Source organism: Glandiceps talaboti, chromosome 23, assembly GCF_964340395.1.
Source record: "Glandiceps talaboti chromosome 23, keGlaTala1.1, whole genome shotgun sequence".
NCBI classification, from domain to species: domain Eukaryota; kingdom Metazoa; phylum Hemichordata; class Enteropneusta; family Spengelidae; genus Glandiceps; species Glandiceps talaboti.
Genome location: NC_135571.1, coordinates 6,925,453 through 6,946,885, shown reverse-complemented (window position 1 = coordinate 6,946,885; position 21,433 = coordinate 6,925,453). Strand labels below are relative to the sequence as shown.

The following is a 21,433-nucleotide window of genomic DNA, read 5'->3' as shown; positions in this document are numbered from 1 at the left end:
CAAGTAAAAACAAACGATTTCTTTACATTGCCGTTGAGGGCACACATCTATAATTCGAGACCACGGTTAGAACTGCAGCCAGGCATCTGAACCCAATTCAATCATCCATTACCCTTTACATGCAATAAAACAGAAACTACAATGTCAATATTTTCTTGAAAGCAATTTAATATAATTTCTAGGATTTCATCATAAAAATGAAAATGCAAATAAATAGAAGTAATCACAGTTCTTCTTATACTTGGATTATTTCAAGTTTTGCTACTGAAGAACTTAGTTTCTTTCTGCGCTCTTAGAAAATGTACATAACGTGATCAAGAGAAAGCTGACACTTTAAGTTACATAGGCATAGATAACGAGCACATGTTGATATATAAAATCTCGGACCACCAAATATTTTGGTGTCTGAAATACAATATTCCGATTATAAAGACAAAAGAATTTGAGTTTTGCCACAGGGGGCGCTGTATAAAAATTCACATTTGACAAGAAGCGAGGCATTAATTTTCTAGAAGCATCATGATCTGATTTAACATCATCGTTACTCGGTGTTTCACCACAAATATTAATGTCAGTCTTAGCTGATTAAAAATTGTTTGTTTTTTTTCAATTGCGTGTTTTCAGAAGTTAAACAAAAGCTGCCATGATGCTGTGAGAACAAAGTAAATCCTAATCTGGAATAATAGAAACTTATAGTTGAATTTTGTTGGTATTAGCCAGTGATATTTTTTGTATTTTCATTGAAAGAAAGTGAAACATTGGTCTGTTTTACAGTAGTATTCCTGTATAATTAAAATTTAATAGTTTTAGTGATATTGAAAGAGACAGAAACTGAGTTTACACATTTTGGGGTGTAATTTTTAAAAAGTTACTCACAGTATTCTACTAACTGAAGCAAACTGAGTTTATATATTTGTTGGCAGATTTTAAAAGGTAGTGAATCCTATTACTCTGGTAATTGAGCCTTCGATTTACGGATAACCACAAACTAAAAACTATTGTCACAACACGTTGATACAACAGTGATAATCTATTGAATGGACATTGGTTTAATTATAGTCTCAGTAGGGAGAGAGGGGGGGGGCATTGCAGAGTTTAATTGACAGAGTTCCACGAACTTGCAGTGTACTGTTTTGGGACTTCCAATGTTTACACTATCTTGATCACAGGGTGATTAGAATCACACAACAGAGGATCCGCTATCACCCACTTGTGTAATCTACCACATTGAAGAACAATAGATTTAGTTTGCATCTATCTTAGTAAACCGAAGGCTGGATTACTTACCTACTTGACCATCACCTGTAATTAACCCTTTCATTCCTAGCGACGACATTGGAATAAATAGAAACTTGATTGTAAGAACATTTTCTAAAATTTAAGAATATTACTTCATTGGGAAGTAATATTTCTTGAATTCTGATCTAAAATAAAGTTGATCTTTTTCCAAAAATTACAGAGAAACAAGAATTTTTGTTCAAAAATTTTGGCGGGAAAGTTTCTAGCCCTGAAAGGGTTTTAACTGAACTGAAATTGAGGTATTGAGATAAATAATTTATCAACAATCCGATGATGTAATTTATCATACATATAAAAATGTCGACAAGGTCTCTACATGCAATCAACTGTTCTAAAATATTAGAAATTGTTGTAATGTCATAGAACGTATGTATTGATATAAGGATTACGTCTTGAATAATTAATTGAGGTTTTTTGTAAGTATTTTTCACTTGAGTAAAAAAGTTTATAAACTCAGCTTGTTGACCTTAAAGTAAAGGTTGACATAAATCACAGTTTTGTACTCTATATCAATAAAGATTGGCAAGAACAGTAAAACCTGTCCATAATTAACCAGATTTAGAATTGATAAGTTAGAAAAGATGATAAAATCAAAGATATTAGAGGTGGTACCTATGGTAAAGTCGACATCTACTGTGAGATTTGGAAAAAATATTTAAAATTTCTTGTTGGAGCACCTTCGTTTTTGAAGTTAAGTAAAATGAAGGGCATTGCAAATTTTTGAGGAGAACTGTAGAATCAGTTTTAGCTGAATTCTCCTGTCCCTACAATCATAACATTGACTGGGACATTACTGATACATTTTGTGCTATTTTGTCATAATTTGTCAAACAGAGGCGACATTCAGGAAAAGAAGGGGGAGTAGAGTACATGTTGGAAGAGCCAGGACATGAAAACTCAGGTTTCAAGAGGGAGGAGTATATTAGTTAGAAGAGCCAGTAGGAAATGAGAAATATCAAATTTTGACATTGTAACCTAGGTTTCCTGGTAGTACACGTAATCAACTGACATCACTGAACACTCATTGTGACTTCTTGTTCGGTTGTCCCCTCTATACTCCCTACTGCTGTCTCTGGTTCATCTGTACATGTAAAGGGAAGAAAAACACAGAGAAATTGTTGCCTTAGAAGTAGTTTGGTGTGTGCGAGAATGTTGACGGAATCATCAACTATCAACAGATGAACGATAAACACATGCATACACAAAATTGTCACTTCACAGTGAAAAATATTACATATGGTTGTCAATGAGGGTTCTGTAAATGTTGCACATATTTCTACAGCCATTTCCTTGTGTAAAGTGATCGCTCTCAACACATGTGCAACACACACACACACACACACACACACACACACACACACACACACACACACACACACACACACACACACACACACACACACACACACACACACACACACACACTACCTTGCAACCTCTCCTATCCTGACTTACAAAACTTAAGTTAGCAATTCTAATTTGTGGGATCACTCCCTTCAACTCACCTTGCATTTTGTCTTCTTCTTGTGGCTGTAGTAATTGCTCTACTGTTGATAGCCCTGATTGTGTTGGCAAGGCAACTGTAACTATGGGAACATCTTGCTGTTCTGAGGTAACTGCTGTTGCATCTAGTGTCTCCCCTTCTGCTGTGGCTGCTGGCTGTATGTGTTGCATCTCAATTGTGACCGTGTCTGACCCATCATTTTTTATCTACAGACGTACACAATATAAATGATGTACCATTACTTTCTATGAGTTAAATTGAATATAACACATGCAGTCACTTAAATGTTTGATGTAATTCATTTTCCAAAAGTTTCCATGGTCAATTGATCAAATTGACAGCGCTGTCACTAATAGGGAACTTGCAATCCAGACTGAGCATGCTCAGACGCAAAGGACTATGGGATTATCTGAGGTTATTGTAATACCTAATCTGGAGCTACCGATAAAATGAATCTCCCACAATGGTCAGGGTGACTATGAATTGATCATTTGTGGTTACAAAAAATGTATCAATGTTGTTTATAACGCTAATTGATGAGTATTTATTATCACATTTCCCATGATGCAACATTCAACATGGTGGGTTTGCAAGTTCCGTATTGACTCTAAACTCATTTCTGTAATATTTGATAAATATATTAACCTACCCGTGCTATTTGCGAATTTTCAAACATTCGTGGATTTAATTGTGATAAGAGTTGTGCAGTCTTGGGTGATAGTGTATTGCTGACTTGTGTCGTACCGTCACTCAGTGTGGTCTCCACCAATGAAATCACAGCACCATTCTCTGTAGGAATGAAATTAACATATTATAACATGTATGAGCCAAGTTGAACAAAAAATATGGAATGTATACTCCGGTCATTCTACATCACGATAACACGCATCTACGTCATGACAATACATGTCTACAACACTGGTTCTGTTGTGTTCAAAATATGAGCCAAGACACTAAAAAACTGCCATTACTTTCCCTGATTTTTTAAAGATATTATTGGTGGTGGTATAACTATATTACGCTCCAATATTTTTCTCAACTCAGCTGGAAAACACTCATGACCTAAGAGTTGTCACTACTCATCTAGCAACTCGTAGTGACAAAGGTCCCCTAGCTCACTCGTACTTTCCTTGGCTGAACGAAAAAAAAATATTGGGGACTAACATTCAATTACTACATTATGTGCTAGTTTAACTACAGGCTTTCTTCTGATATGATAAAATACCGAAGGACACTTTGCACATGAAAAGTGCAGTCACATGCATTTACTGAGCAACCCAGGTACACTCATCCATTGACTTTTATTTGCCAACCATTAGAACACAGACCCGAGATCTTATTATTATTATTATTATTTTAATTCTTAAAGAACGTACTACACATACGTCTCAGTGCATTGTTCACAACAAAGTAAAACACAAAAACAAAAAACACACATAATTAATGTTCATGAAACAGAGGGAATTAAAATGCCATCAATACTGATAAAAAAGAGATCGAGGTAAGAACATATCAAAAATAGTCGAATATTACAAGACTATATATGCACCTGTGATTACTAGATTGCATCGGTTTACACACATACATGTATTTACACCACACTGCAGTACTGAAAACATTATTGCATATATATAATATATATATGAATGAGCGGATGTCGGTCCATGTAAATAACATCACTTGAACACACTGTGTAATCTTCTTTTTACAAAATTTGCTGTTTTTGGCCATAAACACATCTAATAATAACAGACTCTAATGACCATGACGATTAATTTGTGTAAACTCATGACATACCTTCCCCAGGGTTCTGTGTTAGGGTGACTGTCACAGTTTGTGGCTGGGGGTCTTCATTAGTTGCTTGCCATAGTTGTTGTTGTAGCTGACTAGCAGCATCTGCAGTGGCTTGTTCATCACTGGCAGGCAGACCATCAGTTATCTAGTATAATATAAGTACAGAGTAAAGTCATGTGACATCTACAACTTATTTCACGGAACCGTTATACGTGATGAATGATAGTGTTTGTATATGATTGCATGCTGGGTGTGTGCATGTGGTTTAAGTGTTTGCATGTGAGTGTTTGCATGTGAGTGTTTGTGTGTGTGTGTGTGTGTGTGTGTGTGTGTGTGTGTGTGCTGTGTATGTGTGTGTGCTGTGTGTGGGTGTGCATGTATGTATGGTGTGTGTGCTGTGCATGTGTTTTTTGTTTATTTCATGTGTGCATATATATACGGTGGGTATGTGTGCATGTGTGTATACTTACCATCTTAGGTACCCCTGCAGTGACAACGTGTAACACTAACTGTGTGTGTATATTTACATGTTTGTACACATCATGTATGTCTGCATATTACGGTACACCTAGACATTTCACTACTAGAAAATTTTCCAATTTTACAGTTTTCAAATAGTTCTCAAAGACTAATTTTCACTAAACTGCCAGACTGTTATAGTGTGTTTATGTACAAGAAGACATTTTAGTCACTACTTATTTCTGTGTCTATGTTTTCCAGGAAAATAAGCAAAGATAAGCATCGATCAACTGAGAAGTTCCGGGTTTACAGTTGGTTGGTTTGTGTATGTATGTATGTATGTACGTACGTGTATTGAATTGAACTGAACTGAAATTTATTCCACCAGAAAATGAAAACAAATATACATTGTTTGAAAGCAATACAAAACTGAATTCTGATGAGGGCCATGGAATAGTTTATATTTACAGTGACAGGTACCCCTGTGTTGACAACAGTGTTCTCCCCAGGCCCTTGAAGCGGCACGGCACCGTGACGCTTGACAATGTGCCGTGACGCTTGACAATGTGCCGTGACGCTTTAGATCTTGCCCGACATCCTTGTTTATGATATGGTAATGATTACCAGACAGATTTCATTGAAGTTTGCCATCAGTATTGTTTTCGATAGGAATAAAATGCGTAAACCCGCTAATGGTAGTGTGATTCACACTCGGTACAACAGCTTTCGGTAAATCAAAGGCAAAACCGGCCCATCCGTAACGTCGGTTCGACCGTAGAAGCATGTCGGAACTGCCAGATTTTGACAACTATAAAATCAAACGATGCCGTGCCATTTTGCTATAAAGTATAAAAGTTCGACAAACGCATGAAGTTGACATTCAGTGTCTAGTTAATTTTCTATGAGTGACAGAGTAACAGTGATAACACCGTATGTCTCAACCCAAGAGCATGAGCATGTGCATTCTTCAATGTCGTGAAAAGAGTTGAACAGACTAATGTACCTTTCGATAAAGTGGCAATGTTATCTCCGATTATCAGCTTCATGTTCAATTTTACCCTGAAAACATGTTTAGTTTGTAGTTTGACATTGTAATTTGTAGACTGATACATCGTACGACTACGCATGGATTTTCCAATATGGCGGCCATGACGTCACAAACTATCGCGAGTTTTGGAAGTCCTCCATAGGGAAGTATAGTAAGTCTCGTGTATCACGATATTTGGGACTAACACGATGTCTGCCGGTTGCTGTACACAAACTTTTCGTGTTTCGAAAGTCTAATTTATCTGTGGACATTAAGATTTAAATAATTTCAGCTTTCCTAACAATAATAATCAATAACACTGCTTTATGAGTTTCTTTTTGGTGCTAATATTTTGAATTAATAAATTGGCCTTCAACTTTCCTTTGGTCACATGTACATGTACTACTTGTTTGATATTAATTTTATTATGATGTACTTTGATTTTTCAGGAATATAATTATATGTAATTTGATGCTAATTTATGCTAATGAGCCGATATCCTATCAACAAATCCTGGGGAGAACACTGGTTGACAACCTGTAACTGTGTGTGTATGTATGTATGTGTATATATATATTATCTGGTTGGTGTATGTGTATACTTACAGTGACAGGTACCCCTGTGTTGACAACCTGTAGTACTCCCGTATTGATTTCTTTGACAGCTTTATGTACATGATTCTGTATGTCATGAATTGTAGGGAAATATGCCAAGTTGTGTTTCTCAGGAATTGTTTCACCATGGAACAACTCCCTCTCAACAAATGCCCTGAAAAAGAATCAAGTATAAATGTAATCAATAGAGATAGAAATGATTACAGTGCTTTTCCCCAAAGTGAGTCAAAGCCTGATCACAAGGTTTCATGTTGAGATAGACACAATTAGGATAACACACAAACATCACTTACACAGTGTCTGCTCTGTAGACACAATAAAGATAACACACAAACATCCCTTACACAGTGTCTGCTCTATAGACACAATAAAGATAACACACAAACATCCCTTACACAGTGTCTGCTCTGTAGACACAATAAAGATAACACACAAACATCCCTTACACAGTGTCTGCTCTGTAGACACAATAAAGATAACACACAAACATCCCTTACACAGTGTCTGCTCTGTAGACACAATAAAGATAACACACAAATATCCCTTACACAGTGTCTGCTCTGTAGACACAATAAAGATAACACACAAACATCCCTTACACAGTGTCTGCTCCGTAGACACAATAAAGATAACACACAAATATCCCTTACACAGTGTCTGCTCTGTAGACACAATAAAGATAACACACAAACATCACTTACACAGTGTCTGCTCTGTAGACACAATAAAGATAACACACAAATATCCCTTACAAAGTGTCTGCTCTGTAGACACAATAAAGATAACACACAAATATCACTTACACAGTGTCTGCTCTGTAGACACAATAAAGATAACACACACACATCACTTACACAGCATCTGCTCTGTAGACACAATAAAGATAACACACAAATATCACTTACAAAGTGTCTACTCTGTAGACACAATAAAGATAACACACAAACATCCCTTACACAGTGTCTGCTCTGTAGACACAATAAAGATAACACACAAATATCACTTACAAAGTGTCTACTCTGTAGACACAATAAAGATAACACACAAATATCACTTACAAAGTGTCTACTCTGTAGACACAATAAAGATAACACACAGACATGGGGGTGCCATGGAGTTCAGTTATTAATATACAGTTATCCAAAACAGCAAAAGAACTTAAATATGTCCTCATGAGTGTGGGCATGAAATCCAGTCCTCAATTTCACTACAGCGCAATAGGGAACTTGCAAACCCACCATGTTGAATGTTGCATCATGGAAAATATGATAATAAATACTAATCAAATAGTATTGTAAACAATAATGTTACATTGTTTGTAACCACAAAAAATCAATTCATAGTCACCCTGATCATTGTGGCAGGTTTATTTTATTGGTAGCTCCAGATTAGGTATTATGATAACCACAGGTAATCCCATAGTCCTTTGTGTCTGAGCATGCTCAGTCTGGATTGCAAGTTCCCTATTACCTTGAGTATCTTATGTATGATCCCTTATTACACTCACATGTCCATAAGGTCACGTGTACCGAATAGTGGGTTAATTTGTTGACAAAGACTGAAGTGTGCAGTCAAAAATTTCAGGTACAATTTTCAAAGTTGTGTTTGGAACAAAAATTTAATTAAATACTTTCTTGAGTATCTGTAGGTGTGAACCCTGATGCAAATAATCACTGCTACATGTGACTGTGTACTTATATTCAAATAAACTAATTTTTTTGTATCTGTAACAATGGAAAGCTAGCAAGCCACTGTGAATCAGTGTGCCCTCTAAGCCAATTTGACGTGCCACTGATGTACATAATTTCTAGTGATGCACCAAAATTTCATGACAGTCACAAACCATTAGCGGTCCAAGTGCAACAAACCCGCGGGCTTGCCTGGCGAAAACGGGTGTCATAAAAGTTGTTTGCATCTCTAAAGCTGTTTGTAGCGTTACTTATAATAGCCTAATAAATTGATAACAACTGATATAAGACAGAGATAAGGTTTGCCTCAATTGACTCACTCCTTAGAAATGATCTTACGCTGTGAACTACACTTTTACAGCTGTTTACTTGTGTTATGTAAGAGCCCATCATCACATGTGTAAATATTGGTACTCTTTGATAACAAGTCCACTTGCTTGGCTAATGGCTTGTCCCAGTAATGTGGTGTTCCCTATCTTTTACTATGTGGTGACTCACAAGAAATGACAGTTTTTATCATTTTGACTCACAACAACAAAATTTGGCTATCATTAGAAGGCACACTGCTGTGAATACTGAAGTATGTAGTAAAAGGTTAATTGGTGGGAGAACTAGTAGAAATATCTAATTCATACCGTAATAATTTTCTGACGTGATAAACATTACGATTGCCTTCACACACTATTTGTCTTAATTTATCTGCTACTCTGGGATGCATACGTTGTGATAATGGTGTCTCAGCTACAGGTCCTCCAATGTTGATGTTGACTCCATAGATATGTGTGGGAGGATCGTCGTGGTATTCATGGGCTTTGGTAGTTGGCAGTTGTACATAGAATCTGTGTTTAAAAAATGAAGATACATTTTAATGATTTAGTCAAGAAAGTCTTCAATGGACTTTGTGATGAACACTCGGACCATAAACTAATTCACACACACACACTTTGTTATTGAATGTATGTTTTGGTGATTGATTGTTTTTTTAGACAATTTGTAAGTGAATATCTTTCTTTTATGTGTTCTCTCTGAAGAATGTAACAGAGGCACGAAGCCCTCTTGTAATTTCTGTGTTCACCCAAACAAGGTAACAGGACAACTAAGCCCTGTTGTAATTCCTGTGTTCACCAAAACAAGGTAACAGGGGTACTTACTGAACCCTGTTGTAATTTCTGTGTTCACCCAAACAAGGTAACAGGGGTACTGAGCCCTGTTGTAATTTCTGTGTTCACCAAAACAAGGTAACAGGAGAACTAAGCTCTCTTGTAATTTCTGTGTTCACCCAAACAAGGTAACAGGGGTACTAAGCCCTCTTGTAATTTCTGTGTTCACCCAAACAAGGTAACAGGGGTACTGAGCCCTCTTGTAATTTCTGTGTTCACCCAAACAAGGTAACAGGGGTACTGAGCCCTCTTGTAATTTCTGTGTTCACCCAAACAAGGTAACAGGAGAAATATGCCCTCTTGTAACTTCTGTGTTCACCTGAACAAGGTATTAATCAGGGGTACTGAGCCTGTGTTCATCCGAACAAGGTACTGTATTACACAGGGGTACTAAGACCTATTAAACAAACATTGTGTTTTTTTATCAAAAGAGATATAAGACACACTGTTTTCTTACCTCTCAACACCCTGTATGTCATCTGGTTTTTCTCGAAGTATTGCAAATGCTCTGTCTTGTTGGAGTCTTAATGTCTTCCGATCTACGCCCGGACCTGTGTCTACTTTTAATTCTGGAAACTTGCGAACTTTCTTTATGTAAATCCTTAGATGAGAAGAGAAGACACATAAGTGACATACATGTATTAGTTATCATAATCTGTGTAAAATAACAAATATAAGATGTACTCAATATGACTATTGACTGGCAAATCATGTTTTATATAAAGGGGAACACCACTCCAGAAAATAAAGGTAACTATGGGTTCTGGAGAGTCATTTCATGATTTTACATCACCTACAACAACTTCCGATTTCAGAGAAACATCAAGTTGATCTTGTGCATTTATAAGGTATCTTTGCTGTGGGCTATTGCATCATGGGAATCAGCAGAAATAATATATTCATGGTTGAACAATGAATATTCATGAGAGGTGTTTTACACTGAAGTGATAAGCATTTATGACTTAGTGGTCATGATTTCAACCTATTTCTGTACTGCTTATGGATAATATAAACCTCTAATTGACATCTACAATGTCTAATTATTGGTATTTTAACAATTTTCAGTAAATATATTGTGGTTGTTTGATAAAAAAAAAACACTCCAGATACACTAGTACAGTTTTAACATGTTTGCAAATTCAAAACCAACCTTTCACATTTAAACTTGTCACTACACTACCTACATATAATATTGACCACTAATTAACAGATACATTGTCATTTTATATGTAACTGACCAATTTTTAGTGAATATATCTTTGGTTAGTTATTGAAAAAAATGTTCCAGTTGCAGATACAATGTACTGCAGGTGTCCGTGAAACATGTAACAGAACTTGAAAATCACTGTACCCGTTCACTTTGGGATAAACTCACTACATAATTTTACTTACCTGGCAGGACATGTTGTTTTAAAACCAGATGGGTCTGTAGTTTTCTTCGTCTGCCCTCCTTTCCTTCTCGGACCATATTGGCACTCCATTACTATAGCTCGACTACCTGGTATAAACAAACATAATGATTACGAAATTAATATTTAATGAATTAAAACGTTCCCTGAATGAAGGTATACGATAGTCAAAGTAAATGTCATACTTCTCTAATATTCCATATTTTTCAAAATATGGCCCTCCCCTGAAAATCAATTTGTAGAATCTTATTTATTTATTGGACGGGAGCTAGTCCCATTTATAGGCTCCTTTGGTTCAGTATTAGTGCAGGAGGAAACCGGAGTACCCAGGGAAACCGGCATTGTACATTTAGAGTCAAACTGAAAACCTGCGTTGTACGGTAGAGTCATACTGAACAACACTCTTTTCACTTACAGCGTGGTAAATTTAATCAAACCCTGAATGGGGTTCGAACCCCCACGCAGTCGTAAGAGGCAAGTGGTTTAACCACTCAGCCACCGACAACCCTTGATCTGATCACCCCCTCCCCCAAGCCCTAGGTCTTCCTTCACCTGTAATTACTGAAGGCTCCCTAACATATTGCAAATTCTTCATACAACATTTTTCTTACATTTACCAACAACGGTACATTCTATTTCCAAACTTGTATTTAACTGAGAGGTGTTTTGTCGACAGACAATGTTCAGGAAAAATTAAATACCCTGATGTCTAGTCATTAAAAATATCCAAGTATTCTAAATTTACCTGCATTGAGGAATGGTACACCATCATATGGCACATACTGAGATTTCCACATTAATCGTTTAGATGGTTTATTTTGACTTGGAGACTGTCGTGTTCCCCAGAACGTTCCGGTCTGTTGTTTATGATATGTCAGTAACAAATCTAGTTCTACTTCACTTTCAACGTATCCACGGTACGAGTCACCTATAGACTGCAAATAAAGACATAAACACAGACATGAAAAACACAATATTGTCAATGCCCTTAAAATTACTAATGACCATTCAATAAATCATTGCTCCTCACAGGTTAAATCATAGACATTGGTACCTTATGCCATCAAAGACTGAACTAATACTTGCGCCTGTTTGCATCAATTTACAGCGAAGTCATTATATAGTATACACTCCAGATAACATTTTGCCTGTGTAACAGGTCCCGTGCAAATGCTGTAACATTCCTGTAGTACACGTTTGTGTCAGTAGGATGGTGCAGGGATGTAACAGAGCTGTAGCTACAGGCCCATCAACAGAAGTGTGGCTACATTACTGTATACATTGCTGTAGGTACACTGCTGATACAGTGATGTGTATACAGGCATGTTACAGGATCTGTCTGTTCTGCCCTGCTACATGTGACAGTACCTGTGTGTACATTGACTACTGTAGGGACACTGCTGATACAGTGATGTGTATACAGGCATGTCACAGGTCTGTCTTTTCTACATGTGACAGTACCTGTATGTACATTGACTGTATACATTGCTGTAGGTACACTGCTGATACAGTGATGTGTATAGAGGTATGTCAGTGTCTGTCTTTCTTCATGTGACAGTAGCTGTGTACATGACTGTATCAGCAGTGTACCTACAGCAATGTTCTGTTAGTTCTGTCTTCAACTCACATTCCTGATCTGACTCCCTAGCTTGATACACAGGTCTACTGTAAAGTCAGTACACAGTGTTTTTCACTCAATAACTTACTTCACATTCTTTTAACCTAGCGGCCCAAGCTGGACACCCTGGTGGTAATTCTTTATGTGGTGTTGATTCTTGTACTTGATGGACCACCACACCACTAGCACTCTCTAATAACGCTGCCACTGATGTGTTTGTCACATCCTGCATTTGGTCTGTACTTGTTGGAGTGATGTCACTCACTGTAACACATCAAACAAGAAAGTTCATGCTGTGTATTGAAATTCTAACTGTATTTGTACACAGCCAGGAAATTATACGATGGTCTATTCTGCTTACTTTAAAAGTTTAAAAGTAACCAAAGGTTGCCACTGAGGGTGCTGTGCCCAAACAGAGGTACTGACTCATCACCGTTCAGCTTTATTCAGTAGCCCACAAAGCACAGATTCAAGTGTCAATAAAAGTGTTATTTTTCCTCACTACATACTGGCTTTGAATTCAAATCACTACATACAACTACATACTGATTTGAAATTGATTGTGCTGTCTGAAACAATTATCAACTGTGACTAATTACATGTAAGTTTCCTGAGATGCTTGTTAAAGCGGGTAGGGGTAATTCTTAAATATCAATATGGAACTTTGTCCCAAAATTAGGCAGTTTGAATTGTGACTACACATAAAATACAAACTATAAATAAACATAAGTTAGATGGGGGTCTGTGGCCTAACTAAAATAATTTAATTTAGTTTTAATCCTTTTATTTATAACACGCAAATTCGTGAAGCGTTCCATATTTTTGAGGGGTTGTTGGTGGCCGACTGTTAGCTCATATGCCTCTTACCTCTGCAGTCTGGGTCAAACCTGCCATGTGTCAGCTGGGTTTGATTTAAAATTTAACCAGGTCTGTAAGTAAGAAGGGTGATGCTCAGTTTGACCCTGCCAAACAACACTGGTTTTCCCCGGGTACTCCAGTTTTCTCCTGCTTAAACAACACTACGGTAATAGGGTGCTTCTCTTGTGGCGACCATTCAACAAATTTCTGAATTTATTTGGACGAATACAGATTCTTACTATCCTACACTGAATTTTTGATCTCACTACTAAATTTCTTCCAGTTTATATTGTTCTTACCTTGTTGAGATACCTGAGTATCATTTTGTGTACCTTCTGGTTGTTCAACTGTAATAACTTGATATATCTTTCCTTGTGATGCATCACCAGAGTCCATCTGGATAACCTGGACAGTTTCTGATTGGCTGACTGGTAAATGCACCTGTTACATTATATGTAAATTTGAATTCAATACATCTGGTTGAATCACATTTAGCGGTAATTAACACCACGATAAACTTAAAGCACATGCAGGTTCGAGCCCGTTTGCTGTCATTTGTTTCTGAGTGGTTAAAGTCCTTGGGCAAGATTTGAACCATAATTGTGCCTCAGTCAACCCAGCTGTATAACTGGGGACCTGGTAGGATAGAGGTTGCAATGTGAATGATTTAAATCCTATGTGCTTATAAAGGTTGCAATGGATTGTATCCTCCTCGCGGAGTTGAGGAAGTATAAAGGGCTGTTGTGTTGCTATAGATCTGTACCAGGGGTAATAATTATAAAGCACTTTGAGCACAGAGTAAGAAAGTGCTATATAAAAACTAACATTATTATTATTTTTCCTATGATGAATTAATATGCATATGCTTATATTATAGCTGAGGAATTCTAATGTTAGATTTTATTTATTTATTTATTTATTCAGGTAAACCAACGGGCATAAAGCCCATTTACAGGCACCTTTAGAAACAAATAAGGAAAAACAAGCACTAAAAAGATAAAACAAGGGGTAGCAATAACAGAAAGAAGTGACATGACATAAAAGGCAAACACAGAAATAAAAACAACAAAACAGTCATAACAATCTCTTCTTACAAGTCATAACAAAACTTCTACTGCTAAAACGGCACAAAGTAGTAACAATACAGAATGCAAAAATGCCAGGAGCCCACCTGTAGTCTTGAAAGAATAATGTTACTACCATTTCTGCTATCCTAACTCCTGACATTTTTTTTTTAAATTTTGCTGGGGACAAGCAAAATGAAAAAAAACAACACCTCAAAATAGCAGTTAGGATAGAGTAATAGCATCAGAGCCAGTCTTTCAAGACTACAGGTAGGCTAAAATTCCGGAGATTATTTCTCACATTATTCCCATAAAAGTTATGAATAAAATATACAATTCATACAGATTCAATAATTAATATCATCTCTCCACTATGACTCAAGATAATTTGGTACAGGAAGCAATTTTTCTTTGTTTCGCTATCGTGGAAGTTCTATTTACACATGTACCAGAGACTACTTGGACCAGTGCATGTGCATGTACTAGTGGTATTTACATTTGTACAGTTACACTGCAAGGCAATACAGAAAACATTGCATACATGTACCTGCATGCAAATGATATGCAAATGAGGATGCAATTGTTTGTTATACACAAAAGCATGTGATCGCATAGTGTCATTTTTATGGAAATTTGTTGTTTTGGCTAAACATATACAATAATAACAGAACCCTGTGCTGCGTAAGTTCCAGTGTGAGTATGGAGGGGTATTTGCACTCGTGCTTGCAGTGTTTTCTGCTTCACTTTCATTCATTCACTGCACTCATGAAAGTACTGGTGCCGTAAACACTGCAAGCACTCATGCATATACCCCAAGTACACCACACTTGAACTGATGCATCATGGGATTCTGTCATACTACAGAATACTCGGTGAAAAATATATCTTTCTTAAAATTATTCTTAAGAATAAAAAGAAATGCCAGTCTGGTGACTTCAAGTTTTTCACTGCACATACTCTCACCTCTTGAAATGTTGTCTGAATGTGTTGACTTTCTGGTGGTACTGCTGGGATGACCTCGGTGACACCAGTCACATGATGAACCACTTGAACTTGATCTGGATTGGTTGCCATGGTGATAACTAGAGCTGAAGTACACAAAAACAAATGTCAAATTTTTTGATAAGTTATTAAAGTTCTGAGGACTCTGTAACAGTGAAAGTTTTACATATGTAAATAAAATATTTGTGGAAATAATTATTCAAATCTTGCAAAAGAAAATCCTTCAGCTTATAACATTTTCTGACTAGTACTCACTTTTCCAGCTACTCAAAAATTTAGACATCCACAAACTCATCCGAAATCTTCAGACATGACAGTCATAACTTGAATTATTACATTACTTATCATCTATCATCTATCCGATAGTTACCAAAGAAAATCAACCATCAGTGGAAAATTCAAATTCTGAAAGTACGCCACACGATTTGCCAATTTAATTCTAAATACGCTGCTGTGAAACACTTAAACTCCCTCCCCATTGCATTAAAAGATATACATAAACGATGTACCTCTAAGACAAAACTACGATCACATATTCTACACAATTGACTCTGTTTTCCGTTTTCTGATTTCTGTTCACTGGTGTTTTTTTTCTTTTTTTCATTACACATTTAATTGTTGACATCCCATTTGATGATTTCTACTGTTTTTTCCTGCTTTTTAAGATGATGTCAGTTTCCATGCATCAACTATTTGTCAACAGACTTCATAACTTTCATGATTTTATTTATTTTTTTCTCGTTTAGGGTCAGCAGTAAAAAACTAGGTGGGGTCGGGTAACCGAAACCAAACAATTTTTTAGGCCTTATATGGAAAGCATGTGATTAATACAAAGACAAAAGTATACAGTAATATTACACAGTAGCCAGCATATGATTGTATTTCTAATGTTTTTCCAAATTCCAGTTTATTAACTCTGACCCCAAAATCTTTTGAGGCATGAATTTTATTCAATTTAATAACATATTTTATCAAGAAAATGAAAAATATGCAAAAATAAAAAAAAATTTAGTTTTAGTATAATACTACGATTATGGAAAATAAATCTCTTTTTATTCATTCAAGTTAGTACTATTGATCAATTGCAAAAGGTACACTGAAATCTGAAATTAATGATTTTCTACAAATTTCAAAAAACAATTAAAAATGCTTTCAAAATTTAAAAAAAAAAAATTTTGAAAAAAATTCCAGTTTGAAGAAAAATAAATAAAACAAAATCCTGTAAATTAACAATATTCTCAAATAAATGACAATTTGTTTGAATTAAATAATGTTATCATGAAAAGTGTGGATTCCATCGAAAAACTACACATAAACGGTTAACATTAGTTTGTAACTACGAAAAATATAAAATACTGTAGCTAAGGCCAAAAAAAAATAAAAATCTGGTTCTGGTCAGGGTAAACTTTCTAAAGTGGTGCGACGACGCGCGTTTTTTTTTTTTTCCTAATTTTTTTTTTTTTGGCAAATTAGTAAATACACATTTTTGACACTTTACATGCTCTCGGAAGATGTCATACAACTCTGGAAGTTGGCACTGTTGTATGGCAAGTTTTATACGATGCGGATCAATCATCCATCAGGGCATCACTAGTCACATTTACAAATTTATCTTATCGCCCAGTGATTTGCAGTTATAATCCCGATTTGCAGTTATAATCCCATCCAAGATAATGAGTCTTGCCTTGCAACCACTGTATAATGTCATTGTGCAACTTGCAACGTTAAATAACGAGAAATAGGTCTGTCCAACGGACGTAGAGGAGGCAGTGTTTTCTTTCGAGCACCGTCCATCATCAGTCTGATACGCAGTCTGTATACGGTACGATGTTTGACACGTCTTTCCAACTCATCGCAGATGGAAAGACGTGTCGAACATCGTAGCGCATACATCCAGAGCTAACTGCTTACGCTACAGGAAAATCTTTGTATTCAGAAGGCAGAACGAAACGATCACCAGAACTAAGAACACCTCGAAAGTCAGCTGAATTGATATCAACATTTCGATTGCTCACGACGTACTCAAACTTCTGACATTTTCGAAACATGTGAGCGGTTTACCACCTAGCACAGTGAACACACTATTTCCCGTGATTCCCATCAACCACGCTCATCGTACATATTACGTACACATATCGTACGGGGGATTATGGGTATGCAACAGTACTAGAAGAAAAGGGTACCCGTTACCAAATAGAAGTGCGCCATCACACGAGTTAAATTTTTTCCGCTAGCCTTGCATACAGTGTTGATCGACGGGGAATTGTAAATAAGGAACGGGAAAGCAAAAATTATCGGAAAAAAAAGGATCGACGCGGGGGTATTCAGGGCACGCGCGCGCTGACCAGAACCAGACATATTTTTTTTTTGGCCTAACATAAAATACTATTTTTGGCTTGCCATACACCCCCACCCCCAACTTAAAGTGGCCATATGGACGAGGAGGGTATTTATTTTGGATTTTTAGTTTATAAAACAATTTTATCATGGCTTCCTACTTGAAAAATCAATGTGAAACGACATTGACAAAGTCTGTTTGAAACTCAATATACATTGCAAAAAGCTTTAAAATTAAGATTTTTACACATTAATCTTCAGCATGTTATTGAGTTACAAACAAGGACATGGCATATTATATTGTTTCACATTGACTGTTCAAGTAGAAGGCCATGACAAAATTGTTTTATATATTAAAAATCCAAAATAAATACCCAATTCTCATCCATATATGGCCACTTTAATAGACGCACATAATAGTCTCAATCTGCCCTATGACTTGCGCAAAGACATATATATCAAAAACTCAGTTGGACTATTGATCGTTTCATATCATATGGTTGACAAACATCTAACATATTGAAGGCAAAGCTGACCTTATTTTTCGTTAGCCTGTGTACCTATATTTGCATAAAAATGACCACATTAATATACAAACGGTTTTTACGGGTGGTACTTGCATGCATGAATGAAACGTACGTAAAACAGTCTGTCCGACCTTTTCATGGAGATCACGGTGACTGCGTTTTCTATGACATTACACAATACACATCCTTATAGGACACCGACATAAACAAATTCTACAAATGTGACCCAAACATAACAAATAAATTGCACGTTCAAAACATTGCCAGTTATTATTTGCATTGCTTGTGTTAACTAATTCGAGCGCTAGCATTTGTAGCCGTGTGTACTTTGGTATTATAAATGTATAGGGCAAAATGCTTTTGTGAACGCACTGCGCACAAAAGTACAGGAAAATCCGCCATTTTGTACTCGCATTACTGAAACCGCCTACCCACTTATTCTTAGCTTTTTGTGATTTTTTCCAAATTTCTACAAGCAAATATTGGCTGAAACTGTAAGTACAATTGTCTAAGCTATCGGTACATGTGGAAATATCCCGGCAACTTTTAAGTCTGAAGAGAATCGACTGAAAACGAGTCACCAACCTCGTCTTGATACACCCAACCTCGACTTGACGCCATTGAATATTGACCCCCTAGGTTTATTGTTCACATTCGTCTCTTCTCGCAGGTGTGGCACTCTCGTGAATTGCGAGATTTATACATGTTTACTTGGTATACACAATGTGATGTGTATGCCTGTTGCTAAGCACTGAGTCTGTCATGATACGCCTTGCATCAGCGACTAGCCTTTGTAAGCATATGTTAAACATGTTTATCTTTTATTTCGAAACATTTCAATTATACTTACACACAGTGTGAACCATCCCCGGCTTGGCTAAGGTTGAGCTAGAAACAATTATATTTTTAAAAATTGGTAAGAACAACATTGCTCTTATTTTACTCTTGGAAAATAACAAAATAAATTATATTATCTCAATTACCAAAGGAACCACTCGGGAAAGAAACAAAATAATAAATCTATTATTATGTTTAAATAACAGTGGGTTGCAATTACATTAAGTATTTGCCGCAACAAAAATCAAGTCACGTGATGAGAGTGGTCGACCCCCCCCCCCCCCCCCCACACACACACACACACACTCCTCCTTCTCCCTCCAACTGTAGGTTCATCTTGGACCTAGGCCAAATTAAACAATGCAAATTGACGATACAAAGGCCTATAAATCTCTCCTTATTTCAGGCCGGCTAAGTTTTGTGGATACTTCGTCTTTGGGGCAGTGGTTAACCTACCTTCTATATGAGCAGGCAGGTGATCGTTGGTTCGATTCCAACAAGACAACCTATTTCCACTGGCGCAATCTGGCCTCCTTTTAATCTTCAAATGCCGCATTATTTTCTTCTTTTCCCAACTCTCTCTCTCTCTCTCTCTCTCTCTCTCTCTCTCTCTCTCTCTCCTCTCTCTCTCTCTCTCTCTCTCTCTCTCTCTCTCTCTCTCTCTCTCTCTCTCTCTCTCTCTCTCTCTCTCTCTCTCTCTCTCTCTCTCTCTCTCTCTCTCTCTCTCTCTCTCTCTCTCTCTCTCTCTCTACACTAGTCACATCCACTTGTACATGTTGTAAAGACCTGGTCGGACTTTATTATTTACTTTTTAATTAGTGTTTTTTTAAAAGGAAACTTTGTTTTCAACTTTTTCATTCACCCGACTGTTTCACAATCACTCACATGGGTTAATTATTTCACACAAGAGAACATGATAGGGTTTTAAAGTATTTTATTGGAATCAAGAATGAAAAAAAGCTCAGCAAGTATAGACTTTGTGTAATCGTTTTTAATATTCTATCATTTGAAATAAATAAAGGTAAATATATACGAGCCATTACAATACCAATATTTTATTGGAATCAAGAATGAAAAAAGCTCAGCAAGTATAGACTTTGTGTAATCGTTTTTAATATTCTATCATTTGAAATAAATAAAGGTACAAATTATAGAAAATACTACAATGTATTTATATCTTACACGCAGCCAAGTTCCAATAATTATGGATAATTGTGGGTTTTTTTTTAAATCAACAATTTTACTGTTTGACATAAAGAGTGTACATGTCAGACTGAATACAATGAATACATATTTTGAAGTTCACAAAGAAAAAACATACAAACGAGAGCCATTACAAAATAATACCATCACGTACCAATACAAACTTAGTTTATATACACGTGCAATTCTGATTCTGAAAATTGATAGACGCTCTATGATATTTCTATATAAAAATAATAACAACAACACTTTAAAATTATCAGCTTGGTTGACAAACGTTAGCATGCAAAACCCTGCAAGACTTACTCTGTGTCAAATATGATATACAACGTAACAGGATTTAAAGTATCAAATACATTGACTTGGGGGGTCACAGTCAACAACAATATTTTTCAAAACGAGATTACTTATAAAACATTGAATAGCTGTAGCTCCTAGAGTCAACACTCCTGAAAATGAAGTGATGTTCCTCAATTCACTGCTATCTTTGTCATATGAAAGCTTGTTCATGGTCTATATAAAATTTCTTTTTTTAAATGATATTGTTTGCTAGATCTTGTTTCCATGGAAACCATCAATCTGTTATTTTCCCCATAGTTAAAACAGCATCCGACGGCCATATTGGATTCTAAAATGACTTTGATTCATTTTGAGACCCCAGTTTCATTTTATTGACTTTAACTGTAAATAGGTTCAAGTTCTTGAGCTAAATAACAGCATTTTGATGAGTTGATTTCCAAGGCGTATTTTACATTTAATTGATCGACGTTACACAAGAAATTATATCAATTGGCCATAAACTCTGATTTTAATTATGTGTGTGTTCGCCTGTGATGAAAATATTTTCAGAAAAATAGCTGTATAAATGACAACGCAACATACCGAGGAGATATTGGAGGTTGTTAAAATTAAACATGTACAGTTCCTGAGATATAAATAAAAACAGGCGCTCCTTCATAGATTCTAAGCACTTCATTAACAGATTTTATTGTCTATGTATTGTTTACGGGTACCAAAGTTTACAAATTATTTT

At 36.2% G+C, this 21,433-nt stretch overlaps 1 protein-coding gene across 1 annotated transcript; it reads right to left on the bottom strand.

The window, feature by feature from the left end:
• Positions 1 to 2,090: 2,090 nt before the first annotated feature.
• Positions 2,091 to 18,971, bottom strand: LOC144453212 (calcium-responsive transcription factor-like). Its single transcript, XM_078144488.1, has 14 exons — positions 18,946 to 18,971; positions 15,458 to 15,582; positions 13,730 to 13,871; positions 12,661 to 12,836; positions 11,700 to 11,889; positions 10,938 to 11,043; positions 10,003 to 10,146; positions 9,021 to 9,224; positions 6,689 to 6,851; positions 5,525 to 5,593; positions 4,601 to 4,742; positions 3,453 to 3,592; positions 2,805 to 3,009; positions 2,091 to 2,380 (listed from the first exon to the last, which is right to left on the bottom strand). Exons 2-14 carry the CDS (start codon positions 15,566 to 15,568, stop codon positions 2,310 to 2,312), a joined length of 1,863 nt encoding a protein of 620 aa, XP_078000614.1. The 5' UTR covers positions 15,569 to 15,582; positions 18,946 to 18,971; the 3' UTR covers positions 2,091 to 2,309.
• Between the last annotated feature and the right edge of the window lie 2,462 nt (positions 18,972 to 21,433).